Raw genomic sequence first — 21,805 nt, 5'->3', positions numbered from 1 at the left:
ATAAAATTAAGATATTTGATTTATCAATTCCAAATATACTATATTTAAAAATAAAAACTGCAACTCAAAATGTTATTTGAAAAGTGAATATGATTGTAATTGAAAATGATTTGAATTAATTTTATAGTAAGACGATTTAATTCAAAAGTTTTTAAAACAGGTAAATAAATAAAATAATTCTGAAAACTTTATCAATTATTAAATATTTTGAAAATTTTACTATAAGTATTTGAGATATAAATTAATATATTAATTTAATAGTATGATCTCGTATTTTATGCGTAGGAAGCTTCGGAAAGTACGAGGAGTAAAGTAGGCTCAGGGATATCACGTGTCGCTAACCACACTTGAATATTCCCTCTACTTTCCTGCTATTCCCGAAAAGTATAAATACCATCATCCTCGCACTCCGGATTTTTTGCGCCCTAGTCTGTCTCCTTGGCCGCAACATGCTTCCTTCCCCCACCTGAATTTGCTCATCAAATTCTCCATCTCCTCTTTGGATTCCCGATAGTTTCCGTGATTTCCCATCTATTCCTCCATCTATAATGTTAATTAAGCTCGAATTTGTTGGATTAACCTGGAATTCGGTTCTGCCAGGGTTGAACTAAAGTGGGATAATTGATGAATTGTTGTGGGTTTGATGTCGTGGTGCTTTGGGGCGTAATTTGAAGGGACGGTGGGGTGGCTCTGCCACGGCCATTGTGGGTGCGAGGTTCACGGGATCAGCGGAGGGGTTCGTCGGCAGTGGCAGTGTGGTGGTGAGAGAAGTTCGGTCGGATCGGTAGAGGGTGCATGCAGCTCTGGAGGCCAAGATGGACGTAAATTTTCATTAGCTAAATTAGTGTTTTCCAGGCATTGAAGATTCTAAAAAATCCTTTTCCCGTTGAAATGTCATTATTCAGTTTGTTGACATAAACCATCTCTTTACATAAAAATGTGGTATATTCTTATTGTGGAAGATATTTGTCTTTCCCCATCTACATTTCGCGATCGACTTTCGTATTCTAAAATTTGCCCAGTTATTATGAATAAGCAAGGATAATTTGCACTTTATAGATTATTAAGATCATGTTGAGGAGACGCTGATCTATGCATTAGCAAAAATTATGCTCTTGATACTCCTAAACCACAAGAATTTATAGAATTTAGAATGTTCACCCCTTTCACTCAAATGACTGTAACAGGGTTGCACCTTCTCCGATATCATGAGAATGCCAAAACAATTGTAACTTAGGAATATGAATGGCTTGAGTGCTTCAGTGCACGACATTATCTAGCTTGACCATTTTGAAGGTCATCTATGACTTCCTTTTTCTAGCTTTCCTCGTGCCTTAAAGAAATTGAAATCATGCTATACAATGTGGGTAGTGGATATTGAAGTTGCATCCATTATTTTTCACTTATGGGATTCATAGAAGAAACAAGGTTGATTATTTCATTAATATTTTACTTTTACTCCTTGTCCTACATGGAAGCAATGTTGGTATTATTCAAATCTAAGTTTTTGTCCATTCTCCATTTTATATGACTAATGCTTGCTACAAATATGATTATCCCAGATAAAAATCGGGTTGTTAGCGCCTCACTAAGAGCTGTTTGGAGCAAGAATCCTGATTCTGGACTGTCTAAGGAAGGCCGTGAATCCTCCAGGTTGCAAGATGATGACACATCTAAAGAACATGGCCTCGGAAATGCAAAGTCTCATTTGATACTAGCTCTAAAGGCTGAAGTTTTATTAGAGAAATGTAGTAAACTAAAAAAGCATTAGCAGGTGCGCTAAGAGATCAGCAATGGTACAAATGGAAGTTTCCAAAAGTAAAGTTGGAGTACATGATGTAAATGAAGTTTCTAATGATTTTGCTTCATCTCCTGGAAATTATCATATTTCAGGAGAGAAGATAGTCTTAACATTTTCACTTGAGCGCTTGTTTCTTCCCTTTATGTTTTTCCCATAATGTCTCTAAGGAGGTTTCCAGTTGAACATTATTGTGATCAGAAATGGAATTCAGGAAGAATCCCTTCTTCATATTTTTTCAACGAATTAAGTGAAAAATCAGAAGGTAACTGATTTTATTCAAAATCCCAGTGACGACATTCTGTCTCTTCTACTTCATATCTTGAAACGAACTAATCTTATAAGATAAATGTGCTTCCATACCTTCTTACCCCGAAATAATTGGCGCGAGAGGAAAGGCATTTTCTTTTTGCCTTTTGGAGATTACTCCCCGTTGTAGATTCAGTGAAAAGGGAGCTGTAGGCTGTAGTTCAGATGATGCGTGAGTTTAGGTATAAACCTATACAATGAACAGTCGCCTTGGGGATGTAGCTCAGATGGTAGAGCGCTCGCTTAGCATGCGAGAGGTACGGGGATCGATACCCCGCATCTCCACACATACAAACGGACATACTTTTTTAATATTCTTCCTTCTCATAATTCCTGATTCCTTTCTGTATGCAGATTCACCTCACATATTCCATCCCTCCCACCTTATCTTCTCCAGCTTATGATTTTAAGAAATACTTGTTAATATTTACATTCAAGATCTGCCCAAAACTTCAGTCTCACCTTCACAACACCCATCACTACTACCTACACTACACATTTAATTCACACAACAAACATGTTCATTTGAACAAAAACAATCAGGACATCATCTGATCAAGTAATATCACAACAGCCACCGCATCTCTGCACTCCAATCCCGGCCTAACCACTAACTCAAACACCTCTACACCAAAACATACACCTCCTCTCCCCCCGCCTTCTTTCTTCTTGATCTCCCCGACCACCCTCCTCGACTCATCCAAAATCTTGCACAATCGATGCCTGTAGGACCCTTCAACCACATATGTACATCTCCTATCATCAGACACTCCACAATGAACATATGCAAGAACATTGGGTTTTGTCGTTCCCATCAACTTCATATTTTTCCTCGCACAAAAAACAGGTTTCTTGGATGAGTTCTTCATGTTCTTGCCAACTTCTCCTTCATACACATGCCAGTAGTTGTGCAATAACCTCAGCTTCTGCAAAAACAACAAACATGTACTAATCAATGCTTATGTACTTCAAAGATGGGATTTGGAACAGATGTAATTATGATCAATTATTTATATTCTTTTTACCTTGGGACGACAAATGGTGAAAATGGGATTGCCTGAGCCATCCATGAGAACGATCTGATCGGGTCGACACGTGTAATTATCGACCCGATATGCTAAACTGCCATTGGAGGCGATCGCAGTGAACCCACTGCAGCCTAAAACAAGTGATTTTCTCCAAACTGTAAGAGAAGTGCATGCAGCTTCATCGCTGATCACATTGATCTTGTTATGTTGTTCATGATAATGGTGGACTGTTCTTAATGTGGATTTCAAGCAGAGGAGCATTTGTTGACTGAACTTTCTCTTTAGTACTTTTCGGACATCAATTAGAAGACTGTTTCATAGATATTAATTATAAACAGGGAATCTGAATATGTGTGTGCTTGTGTCATTCTATGTGTTTTCTACTGTCACTCGGACAAACACTGCTACCCATAAAAACATGTGCGTGTCCTGAAATTCAAGTTAGGTCAGATCAAGATTCATCGAACTCAAACAAATTACATGTATCCAAAATTCTAAATTAGTGAATTTTTTAATATACATTTCATAATAGGTATACAGTAATTATTCATTTTGCAAGTATCGAATTTTCTATATAATTGATTGAATTTGACTGAACTATTTGAATAAGAATTTTTCGTATATAATAAAATGTTTACTCAAAAATTTGAAAACGGAACAATTTTCCCTAATGTTCGATGTTAGATATTAGGGTAAATTACAACAGATTTTCTTAAAAATTATCATAATTACAAATACCCCTTTATTGTTTAAAAAATTACAAATACCCTTTAGAATTAACGGTCGTCTACCAAATACCCCCTACAATTCAAGAGTGAGTATTTATTAAGCGGCCATTACTTTTAGGAGGACATTTATAATTTTTTATATAACAAAAAAATATTTATAATTATGACAAATCTCGCAGAACCCGTTCTAATTTACAGGGTATATTAGCCTAACTTCTAGAGCTGATCCAATTTCAATCATGCGTTGCATGTAGCATGTGTTTTATGAGTTTGATGCTATAAGTATTAATGTTCATCGTGTAAGTTTCCTTTGCTTATCTTAAATTAAGGTTTCATTAAATTATAAAAGAAAAAAGAATTATAGTATTTGAAAATTTTGGAATGAAAAAGTCCCACGAGATTGTTATGGGTGACAATTTTGTGTTATCAGTGAAATTTATGAGCTTAAACTGAAAAGGACACCAAGTACTTTATGCTGACTCGGATCAGGAAAATGATTGAAGAAAATTATGCACATACATATGACCATTACAATTTATGTGGTGTGTTCTACTGTTCTTGATAGTTTTATTGAAACAAATATTTTCAGTTGGAATTGCAACTATTGTTCATATAACTCAATCTAATAATGATCATCTCCAAAAGTTTGATTATTATTGTCATAGGTGATTTTTAATTGAGTCCTACGAAATTCAAAAAAATCAATAAAATTAGAGCTATTAGGTGGTTAATCTAGCAATGAACTCCAACGATTGGAGGGACTCGCAGTGGTCAGCCCAGACGAGACGACTGCTTTCCGTCAAGTCGTAAGATTATGTATGAATGTTGATGCATGTTTAGTTTCAGACAATAAAAAAAATTGGTGACATGATGACAGGAAGTGAGCTTAAGTTGAAAGAGTGAGGCCATAATTAATTAGGCCATTAGGTGAATTAAAGAGGTATTAAATATTATTTAGTTTCAACATTAGGAGAAAATATTTATTAATTTTGGCTTGTTATATGGTTAATATATTAGTTTCCCCAAACTATATTTATGTCTCGTATTCCCTTATACATTAAGGGTTTATATTCTGAGTTCTCAATTCAGGTTGAGTCGGATCAGATCAACTTTTGACTTGGACCCCTAGTCTATTGAATATTTATTTCTATAACCATGGGCAGAAACCAGAATGATAAAAAATTCTAGATTTCACCCACATTCCTAATCTTGGAAAAATGCCAAAGATGGTTCAAAATTCACTTACGCTAAATATGATGTTTTTGTTTTTTTTTTAATGTAATATGAGGGTTTTTAGATCTAAAATTATGTCGATAAATTCATCAAAAAGGAAAAATAAAAAATATTTTGAAAAAAACATTGTCAAATAGTAAGCTTTGAAATAATCACAATTTATTTTTTATACACTGGAATTTATATAAAAGCTTATTCACATGTGACGTAATTATCCTAATATTCAAAATCAACAAGTCCTTATAGTAAAAAATCCTGATATAAATACGGTCGAAAAAATAATATACAAAAATGATAATTATATTTACACCCTCTAATCTATAATATTTTTATATAAACCACCCACTTTTACCTTCTACATAATTAGAAATCATCCCTGACAGTCAAAAAATAAAGATAGTTTGTGTAAGTTATTCAAAAAATATGAATAAATTGTGTATATAAACTATAAATGAAGGTGTGTAAATATAATTATTCCTATTCAAAATGAAGAGGCCTTTGCACTAAAAAAATATTGAGATAAACATGGACCGGAAAAGTAAATACTCAAAAGCAAGAGGCCTACCAGTAAAAAATCTTGGACCGGTCTTGTTATTACCAGTTGGGTTTGATGATAGACATGGGGATGAGATAATGATTGTGGAAGCTTCAATGCATTGCAGCGATGGTGACTGCATTTTGATTCATTGAACAACCCTTGTTGGTTAACGACTTTACACATGTCGTCCGCATGCCTTTCACGACTTTCCCTATTCTACACCAACGACCTTTCATTACAAGAATTTCTCCCACGAGGTACTATGTATAATTACCGGCAAGAATTTAGGAACTCTCATCTGTGAACCATTCATTCGATGCATGTGTTTGCCATGTACATCTATTTATTTATACAATATATATATATATATATATATTTATGATAAAAAAATGCACTGACATATTTGAAATTATGATTAATTACATAAAATTCTTACCTTTTATAAAATTAAGGTATATTTTTTAAGGGGGTGTTTATAAAATTACTTTGGCTTAATCTCAAAGGGTGTTAATGTAATTTGTTCTTAATTTAAAAAATATTTATTTTATAAAAGAATAATGTTATTTTAATAAGACCCTTTTATTCAAAACAGTAATTTAATCAAATTTCAACCATCATTTCTAGAAATAATAGAAGTACACAAACTCTCACTTAAAACCTCCCAAAGCCAAATATGTGAGACTCGTATTTGTGTTCACATTGTGGGCGACAAGGTAGCAATTCTCACATGCTCCCAACCTCATCATATTGGCATTTCCACTTTGGGCACCTAAAACAAAAGCTTTTCACTTTTTGATACAATATTATTTGTAGTTAGTTAAGGGATAATGCTACTGTTTTTTTTTTTTTTTTTATGAGTTTTGTGTTAAGTTGTGAAGATTGATTTGAAAAAGAAAATGATAACCTGATTCAACTTAGAAATCCCAAGTTGAGTTGGAGAAGGATAACTCGATTCAAAGTTGAGTTGGAGAAGGATAACCCGATTCAAAGTTGAGTTGGAGAAGGATAACCTCATTCAACTTAGAAATCCCAAGTTGAGTTGGAAAAAGGATAAGTCATGGCTATATATACTACTCTTATTAGCATTGTTTTATAGAGCAAAGTAGAATAGAGTAGAGAGAAAAGAAAGAGTTGAGACGAGGGTGAGTGTTGTTTTTCACGTGTGGTGAAGACTTGCATACAAGTGTGTGTGTGTTGTACTCCTCAATTTTTCTCCTCTTTGAGTGTTTTCTCCTGGCTTGGTATCGCCCCCAGACGTAGGATTTATATCCAAACTGGGTTAACAAATTCGTGTGTCTTTTATCGCCTTCATATTCCACCTGTTATCCATCTTAACCCGATCCATTTCCTAACAACTGGTATCAGAGCCTGGTTCAAGGAGTTAAGATGGAGGGAAAGTTTCCAGTCGAACGGTTCAATGGTTCCGACTTTGGGTTTTGGCGTATGCAGATGGAGGCCTACCTGTACGGGAAGGACCTGTACGAACCACTTGCAGAGAAGTCCGAGAAGACGAGTGATGAAGAATGGAAGGTGCTCGATCGAAAGGCGATGAGCGCAATAATCCTGTCGCTCTCTCGGAATGTCGCCTATCATGTGAAGGGAGCAAAGAGCACGAAGGAAGTTCTACAGACTCTTGCCGATATGTACGAGAAACCCTCAGCAATGAACAAGGTTATGCTGATGAAAAAACTATTCAGGTTGCAGATGGAGGAGAGGAAGTCGGTGGCCGATCACCTCAATGACTTCAACCAACTCACGACACAGCTGGCGTCTGTGGATATCGTGTTTGACGATGAGGTAAAAGCGTTAATTTTGCTTTCATCTTTACCTGACAGTTGGGATGTGGTTGTTACTTCAGTGAGCACTTCGTCTGGGAAGGAGAAGATGAAGTTCGACAACATCAGGGACATGATGTTGAACGAGGAAACCCGTAGAAAGCAAACGGGTGGATCATCTGGCTCTGCACTACATACAGAGTCCAGAGGGAGACCTGACACACGGGGTAAATACCGTGGAAGGTCCAGGTCAAGGTCCAGGGGGAAGAACAAGGGCAAGAAGGAGATGGTGTGCTGGAACTGCGAGAAGCCCGGACACATGAAAAGCGAATGTCGGGCGCCAAAGAAGGAAAAGGAGGGCCGAACAGCGAATGCCGCGACGGAGGAGATCACGGATGCACTCTTGTTGAGTGTGAGCAGTTCTTCCGATGATTGGGTTTTGGATTCAGGGGCCTCATTCCACTCATGCAGCAACAAAGACATCATGGAGCCATACACCTCAGGTGATTTTGGCTTAGTTTATCTTGCAGATAACAAACCCCTCAAGATTGTAGGAAAGGGAGATGTGCGGATCAAATCAACGAATGGGTCATGCTGGACCCTACATGATGTGAGACACATACCAGGACTGAAAAGGAACTTGATCTCAGTCGGACAGCTGGATAGTGATGGATTCCACACGACGTTTGGAGACGCGAAGTGGAAGATCAGTCGGGGAGCAATGACTTTGGCTCGAGGACTAAAGTCGGGAACGCTCTACATGGCGGGAGGATCCAGTTTAAACATTCCCTTTGCAGGAACTGTATCGCAGGCTAACCTGTGGCACAATCGCTTGGGCCACATGAGCGAGAAAGGAATGAACGTGCTGAAGTCGAAAGGACGGTTGCCCGAGTTAAAATCGGTGGAGGTGGGTCATTGTGAACACTGCGTGTTCGGAAAGCAGAAGCGGGTGAGCTTCTTGACCACAGGAAGAACTCCGAGGAAAGAAAAGTTAGAGCTTGTTCACACCGATTTGTGGGGGCCAGTACCAGTGTCATCTCTTGGTGGATCAACGTACTACATGACATTCGTCGATGACTCCACTAGAAAGGTATGGGTGTATTTCTTAAAAAGAAAATCTGATGCCTTTGATACATTCAGGAGATGGAGGGCACTAGTGGAAAATGAGATAGGTCTACAAGTGAGGGCACTAGTGGAAAATGAGACAGGTCTACAAGTGAAATGTCTCAGATCGGATAACGGTGGCGAGTACAACAGTGAAGGTATCAAGAATTACTGCGCCGACCATGGAATCCGAATGCAGAAAACAATCCCGGGGACACCTCAGCAAAATGGCGTTGCTGAGAGGATGAACAGAACACTGAATGAGCGTGCGAGATGCATGCGATTGAAGAGCGGACTACCAAAGATGTTTTGGGCAGATGCAGTCAACACGGCTGCTTTCTTGATCAATCGAGGGCCTTCTGTCCCGTTGAACAACATGATACCGGAAGAGGTATGGAGTGGTAAGAAAGTGGATCTTTCTTTCTTACGTACGTTTGGTTGTTCAGCCTATATTTTGAACGATGATCGGACTAAGCTGGATGCTAAGTCGATTAAATGTACATTCATTGGGTATGGGACTGACGAATTTGGGTATAGATTCTGGGATGATCAAAACCGGAAAATAATTCGTAGTAGGAATGTTATATTCAATGAGGATGTAATGTACAACGACAGGAAGGTAAGCCCGGACGATGACAAGAAGGAAAGGGAATTTGTTGATCTCGATATTTCAAATTCCGGGATCATGAGACCAGCAGATACGGATTCAGTGGGAGTTCAGACGGACGAAACCGAACAAACGGAGATAGAGCCAGAACCAGTATCGGAGGAACCGATTACTGAAAGCAGCACACCCTTGGCACTGGGTCGAGAACCGAGGCTGAGAAGGGCCCCAGATAGGTACTCCCCCTCTCTTTATTACTTGCTTTTGTCTGATTGTGGAGAACCCGAATGTTACGCAGAGGCAGTCAATGATGTCCACAAGAGCAAGTGGGAGCTTGCGATGAACGACGAGATGAACTCGTTGAAGAAAAACAACACATGGGAATTGTGTCAGCTCCCAAAAGGAAAGAAGGCCCTACAGAACAGATGGGTCTATCGGGTTAAGGAAGAATCAGACGGGAAGAAGCGGTACAAGGCAAGACTCGTAGTAAAGGGATTCCAACAAAGATACGGTATTGACTTTACTGATGTTTTTACACCTGTTGTCAAGTTAACTACTATTCGTCTTGTGTTGAGCATGGTAGCGGCAGAGAACTTGGAGTTACAACAGATGGATGTAAAGACAGCCTTCCTACACGGGGATCTTGAGGAGGAGATATACATGGTACAACCAGAGGGGTATAATGGAGATGATCAGCAGGTGTGTCGTCTGAAGAAAAGCCTGTATGGATTGAAACAGGCTCCGCGGCAGTGGTACAGGAAGTTTGACAACTTCATGCTAGAGATAGGTTTCTCTAGATGCAATGCTGATCATTGCTGCTACGTGAAGAGGTTCGATGAGTTTTTTATCATTCTACTCCTGTATGTTGATGACATGTTGATAGCAGGATCAAATGTCAAGGAGATCAATAGGCTCAAGGATCAGTTATCGAGGAAGTTTGACATGAAAGATCTTGGCGAAGCAAGACAGATATTGGGCATGAAAATCACAAGGGACAAAGGTATTGGTAAATTATGGTTATCTCAATCTGATTATATTGAGAAGGTATTATGCAGATTCAAGATGGAAAATGCAAAACCGGTTGGAACGCCATTGGGAAATCAGTTCAAACTATCCAACAGTGATTCGCCCCAGACTGACTCCGAACGTGCAAAGATGAGAGTCACATCGTATGCCTCAGCAATTGGGAGCCTGATGTATGCTATGATCTGTACTCGACCGGATATAGCACATGCAGTGGGAGTAGTTAGCCGTTTTATGAGCAATCCAGGAGTGATGCACTGGGAAGCTGTGAAATGGATTCTTAGGTACCTAAGGGTTACTAAGGACCGAGCATTGGTGTTTGGTAAGGGCAAGCTTACCTTGTTTGGGTTTGTTGACGTTGATTTTGCAGGGAGTGACTATGACAAAAGGAGGAGCACTACAGGGTACGTGTTCACATATGGCGGTACAGCCGTATCCTGGGTCTCAAAGCTACAGAAGGTTGTCACACTGTCCACGACGGAAGCTGAGTACGTGGCAGTTACTGAGGCGGCTAAGGAGCCATTTGGCTGCAACACTTCTTGGGTGAATTAGGGAAACCTCAGGCAGATGTGATTCTTCATAGCGATAGCCAGAGTGCGATCCATCTGGCAAAGAATCCCGCGTTCCATTCGCGGACAAAGCACATCGAGATCAAGTACCATTTCATCCGACAACTTCTGGAGAAGAAGGCACTGCAGCTGGAGAAGATCCAAGGAGAAAAGAATCCTGCGGCTGACCAAGTTCAAGGAGAAAAGAATCCTGCGGACATGCTGACCAAGGCGGTTGCGATGGCGAAGTTGAAGCTGTGTACGGCTTCGACTGGCCTTGATGACTAGAGTGGACAAACCCGGCGGTACCAAGAAAGAAGTGGAGAAAAGCTAATCAATCTTCAAGTGGGAGATTGTTAAGTTGTGAAGATTGATTTGAAGAAGAAAAGGATAACCTGATTCAACTTAGAATTCCCAAGTTGAGTTGGAGAAGGATAACCCGATTCAACTTAGAAATCCCAAGTTGAGTTGGAAAAAGGATAAGTCATGGCTATATATACTACTCTTATTAGCATTGTTTAATAGAGCAGAGTAGAATAGAGTAGAGAGAAAAGAAAGAGTTGAGACGAGGGTGAGTGTTGTTTTTCACGTGTGGTGAAGACTTGCATACAAGTGTGTGTGTGTTGTACTCCTCAATTTTCCTCCTCTTTGAGTGTTTTCTCCTGGCTTAGTATCGCCCCCAGACGTAGGATTTATATCCAAACTGGGTTAACAAATTCGTGTGTCTTTTATCGCCTTCATATTCCACCTGTTATCCATCTTAACCCGATCCATTTCCTAACATTTTGGTCGTAATTATACATAAATTTTTATGATTTAATAAGTTATATATAGTATTTTTGTCTAATAAATTAATTTTTCTTTAGTCAAAATTCATTAATATTGGCAAAAAAATTTAAGTGAAAATTCATATTTACACTTGATTAATTTATTACTACTAATTTATTGTAGGTCAAACAAATCTTTTCTAATAAAACTCATATGAGTAGAAAGCTTATGAGATTCTGATTATCTTTAAAATATTATAAACGCATTTGAGCACATACTTTTACAGACTTACTCGAATATTTCTCATCCATGTTAGAGGCGTCCGATCATTTCATTGAAATGACAAAATAGAGTCTTATCTAAATTAATTTTGATCAAATTAAATAATTATATGATAAGTATAAACACATTTATAATATTAATTGGTCACACATTTCAAAATCGCACACAACTGACATGCCAAAAAGTGTGCAAAATGTTTAGTCCAGTCAGACCGTATCCCGACTAAAATCTTCCTAGAAAAGGACAGAGTTGCAAGAAATGAATTGAACACATTTCCTCAATCAATCAATGGCCCAAAAAAAGACAAATTATGCGCAAACTTTAAGCTCATCTGTCTCTGTCTGCAAATCTTGCATGGACACGCACCCCTTAATCAACCACTTTTTTAAACATCAAAGCAATCGATCCCGAAAGTGCTAAATGATGGAAACAGATAACTACAATCAGTTTTGGGCCCATGAGCTCCACTAATTTCATATTTGGCCCATTTTTGTCGGCCCAATTAGGAGCCCATCTTTATGGTTCCCATCGTCTGCTATGGGCTATACTCTTTGACGCCATATAGAAGGCCTGAAGTCGAATGATTGGGCTTGACTCAGATCTGGGCTCCGCCCATTTAATGGCCCAGTAGTGTATTCAAAGAGGTCTATGTTACGAAAGCCCAGGAGGGCCACGACAAAAGCTTAATTGTAAAATTTCTACTTGGTTAAATATTGTACTCAATGTCATACAGTTGAGTTGAGCTGGCTAACGAGCTTTGTAAGTCAGCTTAGTTTAAAGCTCAACCTGATCATAAAGTTTTTTGAGTTCGAGTCGAGCCATAAAACATTTGTTCCACCACGAGTTTTTTCTTGCTTTTGTTTCTTTAGGTATTTTTTTATGTTTAACTGCATATTTAAAATTCACCGTATATTAACATTATTAATCAATATTTCATATTTTTAATTTTAAATAATAATAAAATATAATATTTTTATTTTATTATCTAATCTCTATATAAAAAGAAGCTTAATTGATAATTTAATAAGTTTTGATATTTTTTGTAAGTAATTATTTACTATAGTGCATATGATTTTGTGCTATATTTCACTATCAATTTTTAATTTCTTGTACTTTTAAACTATCAAGTGCTAACAATTAATTTATAATTTTTTAATCTATTCGTGAGTATATATTTATACCAAGATACAAAGTATGCAAACAATTTTATATGAATTTGGTAAGACTTGTTCGTTTTTATAACTAGTTAGCTGGTTAACAAAAAAAAAAAAAAAGATTTAAGTTGTTGCATAGATTTTTTTAGACAAGAGTAGGGTCAAGCTTACATATTGTATATCAAGACTTTTTTTCCTTTTTTCTGAAAAATGACTTATGCATATATTCCTAAATAATCTTTGAATTTGATGAATTAATCCAGACGGACTTATTAATAAGGGATGGCAATGGGTTCGGCCCAAAAGAAAATAACATTTTAAGATATTAATATTGTCCCATATTTATAAAGTAATAACAATAGTATTTTAAATATATATTTTTTTCAATATCGGCCTACTGATTCAAATCCAGTCTTGGGCCTGGGGCGAGGGGGATTCCAAGTCTAAGATTTTCTTGAGTTTTAACTCTATTGAGGTTATATATTTAAAATTAACTTTCCTATATAGAATTATGAGCTGAACTTACCAACCCTAACCCTAATTTCAGATCGTTAGCATCTCAAAATTTTAATCAATCACACGATCATCGAACTATACCCTATTTTATTTCAAAAAAGATATCGTCATAATATACAATAAGGAGAAATTCAGTGTAGAGATTAGAGATAATAATAATAATAATAAGAACACTATATACCATGAAACAAAACTATGATAACACTTCCATTTTTTGAAACCTAAAAAATATGCATAATGCTCGGATTCGTTTTCTGAGTGTTTTGTTATGTTTTGTGGAGATAGAGAGAGAAAAACAAAGATAAATAAGTGTGTATTAGAGATAGTATGTATGTTTGAATTTATTTTTGGAGATAATTTAAAACAAGTATTATATGTTTAATATTGTATTTTGGGAGACAAAAATTACTATTCATTGTCACATCATGTCTTTTTTATATATATTTATATATATGTATGTATTTATTATAAAATAGTTTAAAATATCTAAATAAGGCATTTTTGAATAATGACAAATATTAAATATATTTTGACTTATATGAAGAATTATTTAGAAATGAAAAACAAATGGAATCTGCCGCAACTCTAAATTTGAATAATATTCGGCTGTCTGCCATATTGAATTGTGAGGCAGGGCGATCACCACATGTCTCTACTCTCTCCCATCCCTCCTGCCTTTTTTTCCGTATTTTAATTTGCAATACTTTTTGCCAAAAAAAAGTTACAAAAGAATTATAAATTAACTGATAGTTAGAATTTTTGAAATAATAATTTAATATTTACAATATCACCAAAAAAAAAATTGCAAAAGTCGAGTATGAAGCTGATTATAATGTTTAATTTAAATTAAACAACTCATAAATAAAATCGTGAAACAAAAATATTTTATCCAATTGATTCTCAGCAATAAGCTGATAAGACTTAGTTTAAACTTTTGCCATCCCTTAAGGGACATGCCCGCGATTTAATTTTTTTTTGAGAGGCATTCATAATGTTTTGTTTCAATTTTACTTCATTTCTGAGATGGGCCAATACATTGACAATATTTGCCTTGATTTGTTTTGAAAATTTTGGTGGTGTTTTGAAATAGTGCCTCATTTTTATTTTTTTTTTGTCAAAATAAGTCTACACTAATTATAGGCCTTACAACTAAAAAAATTATATACATACTCATACATATATATAAATATATATAAAAAAGATATGATTTGACAATGAACAATAGTTTTTGTCTCTTATTATACAACATCAAATATAACATACTTATTTTATATTATCTCCAAAAACAAATCCAAACATACAGACTATTTCTAACACATACTTATTTCTATCTTTGTTTTTTTCTCTCTATCTCTACAAAACACATCAAAACAAGTTAAAAATGAAACCAAACATAGTGATTGAGTTCAAATTTAAGTGGATTGTGGGTGTTAAAATATTTGCGTTTAAATAAAAAAAATAAAAGCACCTAAATTTCTATGCTCGTGCAAGAAAATAAAAGCGTAATGTAATAACAAAAGAGTTGAATCTTTTTTCTATGGGTAATTAAACTAATCCACCATCCATCATTAATCAATCACTGCGTTGACTTTTTGTTCAGTCCCGTCTCTCTCTCCCTCTCTCTACCATATAATATATATAAAATTAGCTGAGTTTTAAAGAAAAAACAATGTATAGATGTTGCATATAGAGTTAAATTGGGACATAAATATTATTAACTAGGAGTCATGATTTTCCACTAACCATCACAGCACGTCGATCCTGTATTATATAATAAATATTTTTTATATTTTAAAATATATTATAAATAATATAAATATATAAACCAATAAATTATATTTTCAAAATTAAGAGTATAATTATTGTATTTTTAAAATTAACACAACGATATTATTAATTGTCATTTACCTGTATATCTATTATTATTATTTCAAAAAGAGAGTCTTTTTTTATATTAATATAGACAACTTAATTCGTTTTATTTTCTAGTGGCTTGAAAAGCACCGTGACGTCATTTTCCAAAATTGACGAAAGCCAACAAATGCATGCGTTGTACTTTTCGATCGTAATTTTAAAAAATAACCTAAGTCTCTATTTGGCTCAATTTATTTAAAAAATTTATAAATTCATAAATTTTATAAGATATTTTAAAAGTTTATTAGATTTTAAATTTAAAAATAAATTCAAAAACTATTTGCATAAAATAAAATTCCGAAGTTTATAAAATATTAATAATAATAATAAATTTAAAAATAAGTCAGCAATTTTTTTATTTAAAAAAAAGGCTTATTATAAGCACTTTAGAACATCTTTACGAACATATAAGCTCACCCAAACACCCTCTAAATTGATTCATCGAACTCTAATTCGAAATTTATATAAGATAATTCAATTAACAAAAATCAAGTCGTAACTACTCTTGAATTATTAATTTCGTGATGTAATTAATTAGGCTAGTTTTCCAAGCTTTGCACCTACTTGTCAATTCATAATGTTGCTTCTACTTAATTCTCACTTTGATTAAAGTTGTTAAGAATTTCAAAGCGCTTTTATTTTTTGCTTTTTGTGTTTTTCCCGATACATATTTATACGTTCCAGATCACGATCAAGTTATATTTTATTAAAATTAATGCCTATATATCAAGAAACAACAACAATTAATAATGCATAAATAGTTAATAAGGGTAAAATACATCGAATTTCTCTGATATTTGATATAATTACGAATACCTTCTTTTTATTTGAGAAATAGACCCATTTTGTTAGTTTTCATTAGTATATATTGCATCAAGATTTTTTGTATTAAACAATCTAATGTGCCTTTCCAAACCCTAAATTATAATTTTACATAACTTTTTTAAAGTGTTCTTATAGAGTAAAGTGTCCTTTTTTAAAATACACAACGGATAAATACAGAAGGGTAAATATGATATTTAACCACATTGATTTAAAAAAAATAAAAAATAAGAACAAATAAAAAATTTTCATCTTATCATAAAAAATATCAATAATTTTTTAAACGACGAAAAATATTTATAATTATATTTAATTTTAGGTACATGGTGGACGTGAATTATCCAAATAATAATAATAATATAATGAAATATTGCAGTGATGGAATGATATAACAAGTCTATGACAAGTGACTATTATGCCTACCCCAATTTAGGTAGTACGTATTGAAAGCAAGTAACAATTGTGAATTGAAGTCATTTTCCATAATTTGATCTAACTTTGACCCTAATAATAATAATATTAATTGGAAGAAAATAGAAAATTACATACTGTGATTTCAACTTTGAAGAAAATAGAAAATAGAAAATGGACAGTTGATTATTAGTCTATAAAATCTGTCTTCGATTCCACCAACCAACAGCTAAAATAATATTTCTTCCTCTTAACTAGAAAGAAAATGATTGTTACGTACAATGAGTTTCTTCATTCCTCCTTTTGTTTCTTGTAATTAATTGGGATTAATTTTTTTTTTCTTGGGTGAGACATATGTAATGGTATTTTTGTCGCGTGGTAAAATATAATATATATATATATATGTTAAATTGTAATAAATAAAAAAATATGGGGTTTAGAAATGAAATAAGTGAACTCTTACTTTTGAAAAATATATATAATTTAAGGAGAGTGATCAATCATATAACAAGTATAGAAACACTTGTAATGCTAGAATCTTGTTTAGATAAAAAAAAAAAATGTATGTCTTTTCCATAATTATAAACGTGCAAGTCAAATGCACAGACTTGTTTTCGTTGTTATTGGGGAGGGAGAGGGAGATTATCGAATTCTTGAAAATAGTCTCATAACATTATAAAGATTTCATTTTCAATCATCAAACCAACTTTCATTAGATAATCAACAGGAAAAAATCACGTGCAAGTCACATGGCCATTTCATCCACTTTGCAAAGATACCAATCACGTGGCTTGCACGTGGTCTTTTTTATTTTTCCCAACAATTTCTTAACAAGTGTTCACATGAGTATTGAAAACAAGACTTTCAAATATTAATATCTTAATACGTTTAGGCCTTTTTTATTTTGAGTTATTAATTGTGATATTCTGTTTAATCATCTTTAATTTTGTATTTACTTTGTTTTGAATCGACCCGATATTAATAGCTAAAGCTCGCTACTGTAGCTAATTATGACTGGATTGTAATTCTTAAATTATTTATATCATTTAAATCTCATCACACCAAGTAAATGAGACATGAATATTGTAATTAACCAATCCTAAAAGAAAATAAAAATAAATAAATAAGGGCAACTCCATCACATGTGTAAAAAACAAAGGAAAGACAAGAATGTGGGGCTCTCCATTATAACTCCAAGACATAAAGAAACAAAAAAGAAAAAAGAAAATAAAAAATTGTGGCCATTATTACATGGATAATTGAAGTGAAAACTTAGGTATTTCCATACACCAAGAGTGAATAATAAAGAAATAATTAAGACATCCATTATGAAACTACGCTCCTATTACAATGCTCCACAATTCCTTCACATCACAGCCACGAGTTTCATTCTTTTTCGGACTGAATTTTCTATTGTAGTTTATATTTCATTTCTTATTCTATTTAATACATACATATTATGTATATAAAATTTTTTATTTTATAAAATTGATAATATATATTGTATTCACATAACGTGTCTATGTAAAATAAAAAATAATATATATAAAAAATCACAAAAGAAAAGATGTGTGCCCTTTTGCAATTTCAATTTGGGGGAGTTGGTGGGAATTTGACTAGGGCGTATTTTAGAAGCTTCGGATGTGGGGCCATCAAGAAGTGGGCCTTTTTGTTGGCCACTAAAAGATCTTCTAGAAGCCCAATTCACCTACCCACCACATCATTCTTTCATTTATTTCTGTGTGTGTTATTGGTGATGTGAAAGGGGTTTGCATGCTTTCATCATTATCACTTTTCCCACCAATTATTTTTAAGGATATGGCAATAATATGTCACATGGGACAGATAATATAACTAATATACTAACAATTCTAAGCTTCTTTTTTTTTTAAAGTTAATATTATTATTTTATATTAATACAGTATATGGGTCTAAATAAGTTGAGATTTTAATTCGACCCGATTCCCAATAAATTCATCTAGTGTTGATTTTTATATGGATAAGTGAAATTCAGGTGTTTATAATGCTTTGATTTGATTAGTTGGGAAGGAGCATTAATATAGATATTTCAATGAGAAGAATCTATTTTCTTGAATCGATAATTTGATCATAGGATAGTTTTTTAGTAAAGATTAATCGTATTTCGTAGATGATATTGCCATTTACCCCTAAGAGTTCGTGTTCAATATGCCAAGACAATTATACCTATTATTATGAAATTGGAAAAGAAGAAAAAGAAAACAAAACAAATAACTAAGAAGTTGTCACTCATGTAGCTTGTAAGATTTAAACTCCATCTGGCATGAAGTAAGCGCATATGCGTAAAACCCGCTTACACTTGAGGAAGATTTTGATGTTAATATTTCGGATACATTTCTACTACGATGATCTTTAAGTAATATTGGCTGGTGAGAGTTTGATGCAATGGTGTAAAACCCCAATACGTTTACACACGTCGAGTCGATTAATTTAATCAGAGGGAACTCTCATATCCAAATTTATGGTGTGCAAAATCTTTTTGGACCAACAACAACCATGATTTTTGAACGAGATTAGTCTCGAGGCCAGTGAGTCCGAAAACAGCTCGATGGAAAAAAAATAAAAAGAAAAATAATAGTAAAGCAGTTGTTGAATGATGGGAATGAAACGGGACCTAATTTTCAAGAATAATAGGGCTTATCTTGGTGAGACTTGTCAAAGTCATGATAGTTTGGTGGTGGTTTAATTAAATTAATTGTAGTAATACATTCGATGTCTGTTTAAATTTGGTTTTATATAAAATAATAAAGTATATACTTATTTTTAAGTGATAAGTACTTTTCCCATTATTTAAAAATTAATTATAAGGAAAAAAATATTTGTTTTTTAAAAAAAAAACATTGCAGGAGCAAAGGTGACGAGGAGAAACAGAAATAATTATATGGAAAGTATTTATTGAATTACATACTGAGGTAATTAATTATACTCTCTTATTTATCCGCATCTGTACCTTTATATAATTGAAAAGCATTGTTTGGTGTATTCAATTAATTTGATCTGTCAAATATTTTTAATTATTTTATTCTCTCTTTTAGCTTTTAAAATTTTTATTCTCAACTCCCACATCCTTTTTTTTTTAAAAAAAAAATTCCACATTTTTTTACTTCTGTATTTTTTCAATAATTTTTCATATCTTTCTTATATTTTCTATTTAATTAATTATATTTTTAAAATTATAAATATTTTTTTAAAATTTTATTGTGCACACACATCTGAGTGTGCTACATATACTCATTTTATTATTAAGTGAGAGTACTCTTTTGGTATCTTATTTATTTGGTCCGTTTTTTTATTTTTATTTTTGACATTATTTCATCAATTTTTTTTTATTTTCTCCCTCTTTTCATAACTGTGCACTCTTGTCAACTTTCACTTGCTTTAACTTCTTATAACTTTCTTAATTTATTTATTTTTAATATTTTAATTTCTTTAATTAAAATAAAAATATAATTTTAAAAATAAAAAATAATTTAAATAAATTATTTATTTATGCACACTCAATTGAATATGCCACACTATTAAATATATTACCTTATTGAGTCAATCCGGTATAATTTCCGTTAAATTTGATTATTACAATATTTGTGTTTCAAGTCTTGTTGATATTTGTGTGTTCCACGCGTTTGAAATTTCTCTACCTTTTAAAGTAATCCAATATAACGTATTAAATATATTTTCCGTTAATATGAAGAATATTAGTTGGTATTTACTTAAACCATAATCTTAATAATTAAAATATGAACCAATTATTGATGTGTGGGATATAACGTGTGACAATAGATAATTCCTATATTATTTCATTAATAAATCTCGCATATAGTTAAATGATTATGTGTATACAGATGTTAATCATTAGGCACATACTTGTGGATCAAATTAACCCTAAATAGCGAAAGCATATCGATTCACACTACAGATCAACCTCGTTTACAAGATCATGTCTTTTACAAATCACGAACACATTATATTTCTCGTCCATTCAAGATTACCCTACAAACATCTTCAAGATCTACCCCACGTTGATTCTTGCTCCAAATCTTGTACGCACCATATACCTTACTCACTTTTATGGATCACGACTAGAGTAATCCACTCATTTTATACACTTCAAATCCAAGAAGCCTATGGTGATGCTCCAAGAAAGAATGTAGAGAGAGAAAGGGGAGAGAGAAAGAGAATTGAAGAGATTATTGTGATGAACTGTATCACATCTGTGACTCCAACCTGTGATCTAATTTGATCACAATCATGTACTATATTTATAGGTATACATAACCTTATCCTAAGAGGAGCCCATATGTCAATGCCTAATTGAAAGACTATAAACTCTATCCTAGATAGGGCTTATTTTAGAGAAGTCCTTATCCCAACATGTATTTGGAAAACTCAAACTCTATCTCAAATATAGATGCACATTGGGTCACGGGTCCACTAACCCGACCCAATATCCAACACCGTGAAAAATGGGTAAAAACTTATTGGTGCTACCTTGTTATAAAATACTAGTAGTTAGGCGCTCTATCTTTGTGTCCATATAATAAATAATTATTTATATTTTAAACTATATTATAAATAAAAATAAAATATATGAACCAATATATTATATTTGTAAAAATAAATAAATAAATCAAATAAAATTAATTTAGGGATATCAACACATAAAAAAAAAGTAATGTGTGTGAAAATTTTATATTAATATAGATAGGTAGTATAAATAATATAGATGAGAAGAAGAATTTGGGTAGTAGCGGTTGAAAATACAACAGGATATTTTTGATAATTTAAAAATTAGTGTCATGGTGTAAGTAACCGCTATGTATGAGTAAAAATAAAATATTATTTTTTTACATAGTATAAATACATAAAAAAATCAAACTTATGTATATTAAGAATTTTTTTCTTCATACTTATTGAGGAAATCATAATAAATATTTTATATATAAAAGTAAAATGGTCGCGGTTTAGAATTAAACGAAGTAAAGAAAAATAAAAAAAATTGTTTAATACTTAATATTCATCAATTTATATTGGTTGGGAGGGCTTGACACTCTCATACGCGGGGAGGGTGCAAATTATTAAATCTGTACTCACAACTCTGAGTGTTTACTGGGCTTCAGCATTCATATTACTAAAAGGGGTTATTAAGAACATTGAGAAGCGCCTCTGGACTTTCTTATGGAAGGGAATGGGCAGCAGTGGTTACGCCAAAGT

At 33.5% G+C, this 21,805-nt stretch overlaps 1 protein-coding gene and 1 non-coding gene across 2 annotated transcripts; one reads left to right on the top strand and one right to left on the bottom strand.

The window, feature by feature from the left end:
* On the bottom strand, window positions 1,754-3,469 carry LOC105164224 (protein LURP-one-related 17-like). Its single transcript, XM_011082836.2, has 2 exons — window positions 3,133-3,469; window positions 1,754-3,033 (listed from the first exon to the last, which is right to left on the bottom strand). The coding sequence occupies exons 1-2, from the start codon at window positions 3,394-3,396 to the stop codon at window positions 2,647-2,649; spliced, it is 651 nt and encodes a 216-aa protein (XP_011081138.1). The 5' UTR covers window positions 3,397-3,469; the 3' UTR covers window positions 1,754-2,646.
* TRNAA-AGC lies at window positions 2,320-2,392 on the top strand. The gene has a single exon. It is a non-coding gene; the product is annotated as a tRNA-Ala (tRNA).

Source organism: Sesamum indicum, linkage group LG6 (assembly GCF_000512975.1).
Source record: "Sesamum indicum cultivar Zhongzhi No. 13 linkage group LG6, S_indicum_v1.0, whole genome shotgun sequence".
NCBI lineage: Eukaryota > Viridiplantae > Streptophyta > Magnoliopsida > Lamiales > Pedaliaceae > Sesamum > Sesamum indicum.
This window is presented reverse-complemented; position numbering and strand designations above follow the sequence as displayed.